The sequence below is a fragment of the Brachionichthys hirsutus genome, chromosome 1 (assembly GCF_040956055.1).
Source record: "Brachionichthys hirsutus isolate HB-005 chromosome 1, CSIRO-AGI_Bhir_v1, whole genome shotgun sequence".
Classification (NCBI taxonomy): domain Eukaryota; kingdom Metazoa; phylum Chordata; class Actinopteri; order Lophiiformes; family Brachionichthyidae; genus Brachionichthys; species Brachionichthys hirsutus.
The window spans coordinates 2,965,261-2,979,373 of NC_090897.1; the positions used below are offsets into that span (position 1 = coordinate 2,965,261).

At 43.0% G+C, this 14,113-nt stretch overlaps 1 protein-coding gene across 1 annotated transcript in view; it reads left to right on the forward strand.

The window, feature by feature from the left end:
- Positions 1 to 8,697: 8,697 nt before the first annotated feature.
- Positions 8,698 to 14,113, forward strand: part of epha6 (eph receptor A6) — a 32,536-nt gene continuing 27,120 nt past the window's right edge. The window contains exons 1-2 of the mRNA XM_068742732.1: positions 8,698 to 8,776; positions 13,378 to 13,442. Coding sequence (XP_068598833.1) covers positions 8,698 to 8,776; positions 13,378 to 13,442 — 144 coding nt within the window. The remainder of the gene's footprint in view (positions 8,777 to 13,377; positions 13,443 to 14,113) is intronic.

Sequence of the window (14,113 nt, forward strand, 5' to 3'; positions counted from 1 at the left end):
CTTGCATCCATCCTCCGAGGAAAAGAAAGGATTGATTGGAAGATATAAAACTAAAGCCTTGGACAGAATGGAAGGGAGATTGGATTTGAGAGGGAACTGCCGGGTCTTTAATTCTCAAGTCATCATCTTCCCACAGATGAAATGCATATTGGAACAGCAAGGCGTCACACAGGTGTGAATTATGACAATTTGGGATTTGAGTTTAAACCATACGACTTGTTAAATGGAAGGCGTTCCGGCAGTCTTTTGCCATTTCTGACCCACTTAATCTGCTGCAAGGATTCTGGAATCTCTGTGGTCACATGGAAGAGAAGTTTAGTCTTGAACACAAATGCTAATAATCTATTCTATAGTTTTATCTATGAAGTGTTAATTCTCATTGCTCTTATAGGTCGTAAAAGCGACGCTCTTCCACTCTGGCGTCTCCTGTTAACACCTATTTGACCCCGGCATGGATCCTTGCAACGGATGCGCCCCCCCAAAAAATACAATGTTCTTCCAGACTGAGCTGCCTCACATCACGCCTTACTTCAGTTCTGCTGAACTTCCAGACTTCAATCCTTGTTGAAATAGAAACTGTCGGAGTGGAGGAGAAGCTCGGATAACAACTGAGATGCAGAGCCGATGGTGGAGCTGGAGGAAACTGAATTCATGACGATTTATTTATTCAATCGTTAGGGGGGGGAGAGATTTTCGGGCTGAGTCCACCAAAAGTCTGCAGGGAAGCGAAATTGGGATTCCGCCCCTGGAAAATCGACATCTGAACAAAAGTTCACATCAATCTATGCAACAACTGTTTCAGTTTGGATCAAAGCAGCGGGCAGCCTGACCGCTGCCGCCTTGCTTCACAATGAACGGAGGAGCGTGTTTGCCGCAGGCTCGCTTGTACATCGCCTGTTAGCTCAACCTCAACCCCCCCACGGTGTGCTGAAGGTGACGCAGAGGCAGGCGGCAGAGGGGAAACATCTTCTATTTATCCCACCTGTCGTCGTTTTTTTTATTTACCCACCTTCCTGCCCATTTGCCGCTTTCAGAACTTGCTATTCTTGCTGTCTCCTTGGCGCCGGATAACGTTTTCTCGCCCTTCCTGCGTGTCTATGTCTCTGGCTGTCTTTCTCTTCCTCCCACCACCACCCGTCTCAGAGACACAGTAAGGCCGTGATGATTTTTCAGATGCCTCAGTGATCATTTATCATCATTATATCTTGTACACCAAATATTCTTTTAGGAGCAGCTCAACCGAGTTCCTGTCTTCTGTGAGCCGATCTCATGCCGTCCTCCACCGCTCTTGCTGCCGTCCATGAATCTTTTTGTCTACTTCTGGTGTGATAGCTCAATCACCATTCCTCACCGCCGGGCTTCAGAACCGAGCAGAACGGACAGGGGATTTCTTGACCATATAAAAAATAAAAATACAAGACTTTTGGAGTCCCTCTCCAGCTGTCAGAACTCGACTCGGTGTGCGAATTGTGACACCTGTAATTTAAGAGGCTTACAGGATGGAGCTGAGCTTCCGGTCGATTCACTGAATTCAGGATTCAATGACAGAAGAGGGCAAACACGTCTAAATGAATGTATTGGAGGATTAAATGTTTGAACACAGGCTTGAACCATGCAATATCATCAGATTAGGATTTGTATTAAAATGCCTCCTTATTCTGCTCCATCCATATGGAATGATGCAGGGTAATTTATTCGCGTCTTAACATTCATCTGTTTCCCGTCTTTGCTTTACGTCCCCTGCTATACGTTTATCCCATCCTTTTTCCGGCGCTCTTAAGTGCTCGCTCCAAGCCCGGGGGGGCACGACTTGATTGTGCTTTGATGTTCTCATGAAACTTACAAGCACACTCAGGACTCAGGACCCATAACATACATTTTGAAGGCCGCTTTACCCAGGAGGAAGAGAAACGGATGAAAAAGGACGGGTGTTTATTATGCTGTACACACATGTGGTTTTATAAATCCCTTCATTATAGGGGACATATTTTGGAAAGGATATCCTGTCTGTCGACTCAGATAGTATTTTATGAATCCTTAAATGGTTGCATCTTGAGGACTGTATTAAAACATTGGTACATTTGTAAGACGTTCCTGTCTTGGTGTGTGTGTGTGTGTCCAGTCTATCATATTAGATACACTTGGCCTTTCAGGATTTTGAGAATTCTATATCATAGGTTTTGATATTTTTTTGTTTTCTTTTCAAGATAAATTAATTCTAATTATTAACTAACTCTAAGGTTTGGCCTGATGGTGGCGCTAGAGGACAGGTCAAGGTTTCATTATCAAGGGATTATTCATGTATTCAACAAATAAACAAAATTCCCTGGCACAAAAACTTTTCTGTAAGTTATTTTCTGGAGGCAAATATCCCTGGTTATTTGTACACTCATACTTCAGGTACATTGTGTCTTTTTTTGTAAACTGTACTTCTACTTGAGTACAGAATGCATGCACTTCAGCCACCAACGCTTGTGTGCACACTGTATCCTTGTTATGAAACATCGTGACACTGACTGGTCGGCCTGGTAAAATGAATTCATCGCTGAACATTAACTCAACCACGGACTGTAAAGCAGATTTAAACCTTCTGTTTTCTCCTACTGAGGAATTCCCCTCAAAATGAACCTAATTGAATGTTTCCTAGACACAAAACAACAACAACAACAACAACAACAACAGGGACCCAAGAGCCACGTGGGAGCAGGACCGGTTCAAGCAGATCATTTTACATGATAGTAAAGCCTGTTAAACCTAATCGATGCAGCATCGGCACAGAAACAGGTCAGATTAGCAACAGACAAACGGACCTTTGCTCATTTCTATTCTATAATTTATAATCAAACCCACCAGAAATACCCCAACAAGCAAAGAAATAGTTGTCAGCCTTTCAGGGGCAACAATAATGGTCCTCGTGTGGAACAATAAACAGTCAGCCGTGCCTCGTTGTGTTGCCACATTCATTATGCACAAACAGTTGAAATGAATAATTCAGGTGATTAAAGGTTTCTGCAGAAGTAGCCTTATTATACCCGTTAATAACACATTTACTATTAAAAGGTGGTTGCAAATATGAGTTTGCACAACTTACATCCATATCAGGAGATTTGTGTCAAATTCAGCATGAACTTGCAACGGGAAGGAACATATAGAAGTATCTGTTCTGGAGCAGAATAAAACCAAGTGAGACGTCGAACAACATCACACTTAGTCAAAGTAAATGATGCATTCATTACCGAAAGTTTACTCTGCAAGCAAATGGGAGTGAAACGAAATCATTTCCATCTGAGTTGTTTTTTGTTTTTTCCAGCAGAACAGCTCTTCTTCTAATTTAATGGTCAGAAGAGATTCTCTTCCTACTGAAGTGATGGCAGGAGGGAACAGGATGCACAGAACATTATACATATTTGGTTGTGGTTTGCTGAAGGAGGCACACGTATACCGCAAATAAAAAGTCAAAAGCACTATAGATTCATTATATGAATATACAGAGGCAACAGAAAACGAAGCTTTATTTCTTTGGAATATTTCTGTGCTTTGTGGGTTTTATTTTTTTTGGCGGTTGGCGAGACAACAGTAGCCTAGTAACGTCTTTAAAATTTCCAGTGGAGAAGTGATGCATGCGCCTTCAAACAGCCTGAGCGTAATCTTTTCCAGTGAGAACGAGATAAAGCTCTTTTTTTTTTAATACTTTCACAAGTGTTCGGTTTTTATTACTGCTCCTGCTTCCAGATATAAAAACAAACCCTTAAATAAACAGATCTGCGTCTTCAGACAGGGCGGTGATGCATCCTGAAAAAACACTTCACAGCCTCTGATCACTCAGAGGAACCCACATCTCACTGGGCCTTTTAGAAGCAGCATCAATCTGGTTCCAGAACCGCAAATCAGGGCTTCCCCTCCCACCACCAACATTGATCTTCTAACAACAGGTGTTCGCAGGTGCCATGCATTGATTGAAACCTCCCCCCAGTTTCAGAATAAAGGAAAGCTCAAGAGGCAGCGGAGAAGGAGGTTTGCATTTTATGTGATGTCCTCTAGAGTCGAGATGTTTGATATTTCACCTTCTCTCTGCACGGGAAATATAAAGTCAAATACTTAAATCATCCTCTGAGGATTTGCTGTGACGTACAGTACAACTCTTGCAGAAAGTCAGACAGCTTTATGTGACTGACTTAATTTATACACATATTCTGTCAATTTTTGGCAGCGAGATTGTGATGATGACTGAGTGGCTTGTTTTTGCATGAGATTTTAATGGGCCTGTTGTTCAGTGTCTTTTCAGTTGTTTATATCGTTATGAATTTTATTCCTTAGGACTGCAAAAAATATATATAACAAAATGTTAATGTTGACCTTTTTTCTTTTGACTGAAATGAAAGTTCTCCCCGAGCAGAAAAAAAAAATAATGTTGATCAATCAAACGTCGTATGCTTACAAAAAGGGCAGAATGAGACAAGAATGAATATGAAACACACAGAACTTCATTTCTGTTTCAGCTCGAGAGATTGTTAATCGCTCACTCTTCCATTTATAACAAATATGTTGGGGCTTGGAGGCGTAGCAGAGACAGGCTTAGTCCTCGTTCTCAAAGGAATTCATGCTGAATATAAAAGCACTCAGAGACTGCAGACCTCCGCCAAGCAGCTCATTTACACCGTCCACATGGTGATCCGGATCATCATCAAAAGGTTATACATTGTTCTTAGTGTCTTTATACGCCAACCATGAAAAGTAACAGTGAATCAGATCCAGAAGACATTTTGCATGACACAGCATATCCGACCCCTTTATGACTGTGATTTTTGGTGAGTGAATTGAATACATATTTTACAAGATAGGATTTTGTGAAAAAACCTCACTTATATGGAAATTAATTAATAAGTATGTGAGTGATATTATTAATAATTTCATTTAGCAACCAGAATCAGAAGAGTAAGGCGCATCGCTGCTGTCTGTGCCATCGACGCACAAGGGACAATGGTTTAACCTCATTATTTTCTTTAATCTCCCAACATCCCAAAAGGACCTAAATGTATTGAATGTTTTTTTCTTCCTCTACACATCTTCCAGGTTGACTATAGTCTGGATTCACATTAATATATTCAGAATAAGCAGTTCTACTCCGGATAAACCCTCAGGCACTGATGGAGGGGCAGTGAAATGTCCACACTGGCTCACGTCTCTGTATAGCAGAGAATAATGTATTCAGGTGGGTAGTGGATGGATACAAAAGTACATGGGGATCCAGATGATTTCATAGCTGATCCTTGTTTTAGTGGTGTATGAATGTTATGAAACAGCCTGGGTAGAAACATCGAATACACTCTATAAATAGCAGAAAAACAGCAACGACACCACTGGATGTATTTGATTACGTCAAATTTCAATTCATCCATGGTGACAGAGGAAAAGACTGTCGATCTCAGCCGTTTCCTTTAGGGATCATGGCTTACGAACATACAAGCTTTCACAGCAATCCACCAGTCGTTGGTGTGTTTGTGTCTGGATTAGCAGTGTGTCGGGAAACGGACTGGAATAAAAACTTGGCGCCACGCCTCACAATCGGGGCAGACTGTCATTCCTGCGCGCCAATTTAAACAAGTTAATGAGCAGCAAATGATCGAGTCGCTTACCTGAAAATGAAATTAGCGTCTCTAAAGGCCTAAATGCAATTCCTAGACACAAGGAAGGACCACTCATGTGACAAACAAGATCTGTCACGAGACAAGTAAACTCTTTCCTTTCCATTTAACCCCCTTCCCTGATAACTGCACTGAAAAGCCCCCTTTTGCACGACTTTCCTTCCCACTTTCCCTCTAATCATCCAATAAAACCTGCTTCACAAATATCTCTTCTCCATCTTCTTGTCCTTCTCTCTGTCCTCCTCCATCCTCCACCTCTGTCCTCACTCACTCTTCTGCATGAACAGTTCCATGTCAGCCCTTAATCGTGTTTTGATGTTCCTCCAGACCTGCAATTGAGCTCCATTCTCACCAGCCAAAACAGAAGAGACATCCGTCAGCGCCGAAGCGCCAAGAGACTCCGGGAGACTCCGAGAGACTTTTTTCTTCCCTTCTTCCCCATTATTCTCCCTTCTTTCTTTTTTTTTTATCTATCTGTCCATGTCTGTCCATCTGTCCGTTCATCCATCCATCTTCAAAGACTTCAGAGACTGTGCAATGGCGCAGTAACTTCAATGTATAGAGACCAAAGACCTCCCTTCTCCTCGGGGGGCCATGTCACATATAATCACTGCTACCATACTTATAACACACACGCACACACACACACCCACACACACACAAGCACACACACACACAATGTCATAACACTCAACTGAGCTCGGTTCTGGGAGTAAATATTTGTTCTGTGCAAGTGCTAGACAGAGGAAGACTCCTCACCTCAGCTCTGCGCCACCGAATCATGAAATATTCAGAGAGAGAGAAAGGGAGAGAACTGCAAAGAGGGGATGGAGTGAAAGTGGAAAGAAGAAAGGGAAAACGAGACAAAAGTCACATAGCAGAAAATGATAGATGGAGGGAAACGGGTGTCTCTGGTGGAAAAGCAAAGGGCTGCTTGAGGAGAGGATGATTAAAGGAAAGAAATAACAGAGGTGTTCAGGGAATGAGGAACCGGGCTGAGCGGAGAGACAGGTAGAGAGGAGAGGGCGAGGAAGATGACAGGAGAGAGGGAAGGCAAAGGAGCGGAGAGGGAGAGGAGGGATGGGAAAATGTGGAGGCCAAATAAAGATGTCGACTGACAGTCAGGCACAATCAGCAATAATTTGGCAGTACAATGTGTGCAATCCAACAGCAGAGGAGATGTGGGAGGGAGAACGGATGCGAGGGAACGATGCTCTAAAGCTCTTTACAGTCAGTCCGGATCCAAATAGGAATAATCCCTATCCAGGGTTTAATAAGAGGTCGCGCTCTGCGCCTGGCAGACGGAAGTTATCTCATTTAAGGAAGATGGCTAGAAAGAAGCTGTTTAAGTTGCCCTCGTCATTTTCCTATCTGCCCCCCCCCCCCCCCCCCCCCCTGCAGTGGTACTTGGGACAGGTTTCCAAAAGCGCTGGTAAAAGTTGCAATGCTCGAAAATTAGCATTTGCCATCGGCTGATTTAGGCCCAGCCGGGGTTAAAGGTGAATGTAGCCTCAGAGACGCAATTAAAGAAAAAGCCATGCTCGAGCCGGCCCTGGAAATAATAATGCCCCAGACTGTAATCTATTTTAAAGTTTTAAAATCTGCAGCACCAATTGTTTTCTTTACAAAACGATAAATGGCAAATGAATGGTTTGTCTCATCCGCTGACATCCTTGAGTCTCGGGTCGCTGAGTATCAGTGCAAATGCAGTCAGCATCCATTTAAAGTGATATTCAAAAAGGCAATGACTGACTGTTCCAGCGTTTTACCGCATGTATAATCACTGAGCTGAATACCTCGACACGATCACCGTGTTCCGACCCCCCGTGGCCTGCAGGATGTCTGTTCTGCTATTTAGTACACGTCATGTCCGTGTTAGAGAACACACGTGTAATAAAAGCACACTGGTCTCCCTGTCCAACCAAAGTTTTGTCCTTGAACTCCATCCATCCATCTTCCAGCGGGGCCATGTCGCAGAGGCAACAGTCTCAGCGGGGATGTCCAGACTTTCCTTGCCCCCATGCAGACACCTCCTCCAGCTCTTCCCTGGGGGGGATCCCAAGGTGTTCCCAGGCCAGCCGAGGGACATAGACTCTCCAGCGCGTCCTATAAGTCTTCCCCACGGCCTCCTCCCGGTTCTTGAACTCATCTAATAAATTCACAAAGACGGCAGAGAGCACAAACCGACACCGATCACCTTTTCACTAAAACCTCCCATCTATTGGAAAACAGTTGGGACGAGAGTCTACGGCAGAATTCCATCACCCTTTGGAGTGAAAACTCATCCTGCTCAGTATTTTTCATATCTTCTTGCACCTATATTTCTAATAGAACACATTAGCATTCCTTCAAAATGCATCCGGTGAAAATATAACGGCATAGCCACGGGATGCGGACGTGTTAACGGCTGGACCTGCGCCTTTTAAAGTCTGCGAAGAGAGAAATTAGGTCTAAAAATATATTTAAATATATCTGCTGTGACATAACAGTCGGCTCCTCAACCTGCGCCAAACCAGCTCTCCATAGAGAGAGAGAGGGTGAGAGAGAGAGAGAGAGAGAGAGAGAGAGAGAGAGAGACGCAGTGATAGAGACGCAGTGAAGGATGCACTGACTGAAAGTGAAGTGGAGGTTCCCTTTCCTCTCTCATTCTCTCTCCTTTTAGGGGAAGACATGTTGAATGAAGATCGCGCTGACTTTACCGACACGTCGAATTGAAGAAGTTCGCTTTTTGGACACTTTTTTTGGGGGGACAGTCTCCCCGCGTCTTTCCAGACAGCGTCTCCTTTTATTCCTTTTGAACTTGCTTCAGCTCAAGTCGATGGATGTTCCTCTATAGCCGCCGCCCGCTTGCGCGTCTCCGAGGAGGGACATTCGGGATGCTTGGCTAAAAAAATAAATAAAGAATCAAACTTCTGTGGACCAGACAGTGACCTCCCGAGTCCGGACGCGAGACGGGGTTCTTTCATGAAGGCTCTGTACCGGTCCGTGTTGGGGATCCATGTAGAAGTGTGTGCTGCGTTTTAGTTCGGTGCGCCTTTGCGTTGCGTCAACGATGCGTTCCGGTGGGAAATACTGCGTGTTTGTGTTTCTGCTTCAAAGTATCCAGTCGGACCCGGGAACTACAAACCAAGGTGAGTGCAAAGGTGCGTCTGAGGCAATCTGACCGTTCAAATAACAGCTTCTCCTCTTTTACAGAGAATCTCTTATGAATTTATTAAAAATGATCTTATTTATTAACCCGCTGAAACGACGCGATGCCTTCCCTAGCCCTGACCCTAACCTTAACCCTTTACTGGATCGTTCCCAGATCATATACAGAATATTAAACTTTAAATCGATCCTTTGATTCGATTCGACTGGGCCAATCACAGCTCAGTACTGGCCAGACTCATAAAATTGGTTCAGGTTTTCATTTTCACGCTTGTGGATTTAGAAAAGCAAAAAGTGATTCAGAGCTGATTTGTATTTTTAACTGATTTATGAATCCGCAATTAGAGTTTCAATGTTACAATGTATAATATTGTTTTCCTGACCTCATTCTGGATCAGATCCAGAAATATCGGACCCCTTCATGACTGTGCTTTTTGGTGAGTGAATTGAATGTTTGAATACAAGATATTAATATATATATATTACATTTTTAAAAGCCTCCATTATAAGAAAATCTGAATCGGGACCATATCCCCAATCCGGATCCGATCCGGATGAAATTCAGTGGTAAAACAGAGGTCCCTGCCCTTTATGACTGTGTCAAATTCCATGAACATTGGTCGATAATCAACTGAGATATTGAGGAACACATTTTAAAGCTCCATTGACTGCAATGTTAACAAAAATGTCAGAATCCAGGTTCTGTTCTGGATCATCGCCAAAATGCACTTATTTATTCAAGGATGAACATGTGGATCTCGGTCCTGAGAAGATTCCCCTTAGAGAGTATTCCTGGTTATATTTACGTAGAACACAACTTTCATCTTGTTGGGTAGCGACTGACAATATATGGATCAGAATAATTAGCCGATTAGAATAAATGTACTCCCCATTCTCGTGGGCATTTTACACACAGTCACTTCTGTTTGAGGAGCTCACGATGCATGACGGTGCTCATTTGTCACACGCATAAACAGTTTTGTTGACGTAATCTGTTCTGAACGGCTTCCGCTTCACACATTAACGAAGGTCCGTCTGAATGTTCAACGCTTCGGATACGTCAGAAACCGAGTCGGCCTCACCCAATCAGAACGAGCTGCAGCTGAGAACCCTCCCCCCTCGATCATTGGAAGGCAGTGCGATTTCTGCTAACTGGACTTGAAATTGAAACACAAGAGCGGTTTGTCAATTTTTGCACAGTAAGAGGTTCAATTGACCCAATTCCGATTTCTTCCCATGTCTCACAGCTCAGATGCACGTCAGGAACGGGAAAGCAGGAAGGAATCACATGGAGGCAGATATTCTCATCTTAGAATCAGGCCTCATTCATGTGCAGTTTCATTCAAAGATGCAGATCATATATTTCCGGCCAATGTCATTAGACGATGTAGTTCTGTAGCCACATCCTGGGAGGAATATTTTACAGAGTAGCTCATAGATTACCTACAACTATTTAAGGATTACAATTTAAAATCCAGCTTTCTAGTATTCCTGAAGATCAAAGCTAAGTTGTGGTCTGGCGTCACAATATACAATTCCGAGAAATACTGAATTCTGTTCTGCAAATGCTATAAAATAACGAAATCCATGCACGTAAAGCTAATCCTTAAAGTCAACAAGTAGATTTTACTGCCTCAATTTAAATCTTCCTGTGGGTGTTTCTGTAATACATGAACTTCGACAGTTACATTTGAGATATCCATGTCCCAATTAAACATATTCTGCAATGATTTTTGAATATTTTCCTCAATTTCATCCTTGTGTGAATGCACGAGATAAACAAACCCACGCACAGGAAAGCAGCTTTATGAACCTTAAAATCACTCACATGCACAAACACACCATGTGAGCAATTAAATGTATCATCATTCTCCCTCATCAGGCCAAAACTCAGCATGCAGGTGTTTCTCGTGGCATCGCCATGTGCATCATTCCAAATGTTATTTACTGATTGCCCCCGAGGGAAAGCCCTGTTCATGCTGGAGGTGAGCTTTTGTCTTCTCCCTACCAAAGCTATGAGCAAGAAGGTGCTGCCCGGTTTCAATTTAAATTTTGCTTCGCGTTCTAAAATTATCTTTCTCTTCCCAGAGCTGGAACAGACGTTTGAGGTTTTAATTTCCATATAATTGAATTTTTCTTAAGTTTTTCTTCTTTTAGTTAAGCGAACACACATTTGCTTGCTTTACAAATAACGGCCGTTAATAATGAACTCCATGTCGGAGCCATTAATGATAGTTAATAGTTCCTATAGAGCTAACGCTTGGCAGCTCAGTGTCTGATTCCACACACTTTCGTGCTCACGTGTCGAACGCCTCCTCCTGCAGCGCCGGTGGAGGTGCATCGGTGAAACACCTCGAGTGAAGCCGCGCCAATTTGCCTCCATTTAGACTTTTTGCCGCCACATTATTCTCTAGAAGGTGATCATCTCAGGAATAATCACACGGGACAGTTGCAGATTGGTGCGTTTCCAGATACAATGGCCTGACATGAGTAATGAGGTTTGGGCCACTCATGAATAGCCAGTGGCAAAAATGTGTGTGTGTGTGTGTGTGTGTGAGTGTGAGAGAGAGAGATTGTCAAATTCGGTATGTGGTCTTGGGTCATCTCTTATTTCCTGGTTCCAAAGCAGTTTCAGGAATTCAATTATTCTCTCTCTCAGTGTGTGTGTGTGTGTGTGTGTGTAGGTGTGTGTGTGTGTGACAATAAGGGCACCATGGTGGAACATATTTGCAGCTGTAATACATGGGATGGAATGTTGGGCATGATCATTCCCAATCATTAGAATGTATTACATTTGAATCAATCAATATGTCCGTCTGTCTCGATTCGTCTCATGCCCACTCTCACCCCCTCCTTTCCTCCTCCCTCCCTCCCTCCCTCCCTCTCTCTACCTTCTCCTTTTAAACAGCAGCAAGGCCGTCTCATTGTAATTCAGGCCTTAATTACCAGGAGGGGATCAAGACTAAATTAAGTCTTAGTAAATACTGAAGTGCTTCGGTATCTATTCCGGTTATCTCTCTGGCTCTTGAAAAAGGATCCCCCCCCATTATCAGTTTAGAATTTGGTCCGCTCAGACTGGAGTGACAGGTCAAATAAGGATATGACTCCTTGGTCAATAATGTCGGCCGCTGAAGTGGCGTGCACTTTATTGATAGAGATTGTAATTGACTAACTGTGTGGAGACAAAGGAAATTGCACATTCATCATATCAAATTGGCTCAGGGGGCTTTGCAAGGACCAGATAATGACTATTTTCATGCCTGAACCGTGACCAGAGTGCTGACGGCTCGGAACCGTTTTGCGCTTGTAAGAACACAATGAAAGTCACGCGAAAAAATAGCAACGGATGTTTCGCAATGTTTTATTGACAAAATGAGCGAATAAATAGGGAGCTAAATGAAAGGAGAACAGTAAACGGAATAATCTGTTCTGTTTACTGTTCATATTACTTGTATGAAAGTATCTAAGAGGATTCTTGATGCTAGATCAAGCGCATCATGTCTTCCCCCAGGAATGCAAACCTCTACATAATCGCTCTGTTGCACATGCAAACTGGTTTTTAAACATGATCTCACTTCCTGCAATATTCTTGCATGAAAATGACGTTTTGTTTTCAGCTGGGAACGATTTATCCGTGTTGGGTAAAGTGTCAGGCACATAAAACACATTGTTAAGTTTATGGGATAATCACAGCTACAGGTGATAAAACGCTGAGCTTTAAGTTCATGTCTGTGGAGAACCCGCCTCCATACTTACTGAGTTTTATCCCCTCCGTTCATCTACAGTCGTCTCTGGTTTATTGCGGGTGCTACGTTCCAGGACCCCCCAGGATAGGGGAAAATCCGTATTTATTGTATTATTTAACATGTATTTTTCCCTTTATACACCCACCTTCTACTGTTTTACCCACACGCCTGTACAAACGTGTATTCTAATACAGTAACAGTAGTGTATAGTTCTTATGAATTTGCTGTGAAATGATGACGATGATGAAGGCTATGAGAACTTTACAGCTCTTCTGACGGCGCTGTGTTTTAGGAAAGCCAGCTATATAGTAAGGGACAACTCTACAACTCTACTTGTACTGCAGTTACATTGTTTAAACCTTAAGGACAAGGGAACCGTGGGGGTTGTTGTCGCCTTTCTGTAAATTCCCGCCACTTAATGAAGTCGTATTTTGTTTAGCTGAACATTAAATCAACTTTAGCTCATTTGTCATTCTCCTTTATCCGCCTGTGGATTATCTCTGGTATCATGTAACGCAGGAAACCCTTGACCTCTGAGAAGGGGAGCACTAATCAGCCCGACGAAGGGCGGCTCCGTGTTACTGTTGCTCCCTCCTAAGAGCTGCCATTTCATACATGGTTGAATCTCAGAAGGGTTTTCAGCTCTGCCGGCTCCTCATTGACAGATTGATAACTGTTATCTGCTCTCTTCCTACTCTGTCACCTCCATTTCTCTCCCTCTGTCTGACCTTTCTCACGCTCTACTTCTGCTCTCCGCTGTCATCCTTTGTGCTCGTGCTGGTCGTTCGTTCACGTTTTCCGTGACTTTCTTTTCCACTTCTCTGCCCTCGCTCTAGTGGTTCTGTTGGACACAACGACCGTGCTGGGAGAGCTGGACTGGAAGACGTATCCTGTCAACGGGGTAAGTGTTTTCTTTTTTTTTGCATTTCATAAAATACAAAGTGTTCAGCAAAGTACGGCAGTGAGCAAATCGCATAAAGAGATCTCCAAGCCAGGAAGCCTTTCTTTGTGACACTGACATGACGGAAATAAGTCCAAAACAGACGATTTTACCAACTGCAAAAGGTGCAATAAATAAAACAAACAAAATATAATGTTTAATTTAAATCTCTGGAATATTTCAAACGCTTCTGGTTCACTGACCGTTTTCATGGCCCCCACAAAAAGGAGCATGAAGGCTCTTTCTGCCATGCTCCTTCATTTCGTACATTTGTGCAGGGTTTCAGAGAACTTGCGGACACGGACGAAGTGGAGCAGGATTGCAAGGCACGACAAATGTGTACAGATGCAGTGGAGGAAAAAAATTGAGGTGCAACATGCAACATGCAACTAATATTTCTATGTGCCTTTATATAAAACCCAACCAAAAAGCATGTGCGCTGCATGGTCTTCTCTGTTCTCATGGTTTTAGGTTGCCACTTCCTGCTTTACTTTGAAAGTCCTTGGCTTTACTCTTACTGTCGTTTATTGTAATATATTTGCCCCCTCTGGTCAGTATTTTTTAAAGATAAAGTTTTTACAATACAAGACTTAACATAAAAAAAATGAAACAGTACAACAAAAGTGGGAAAA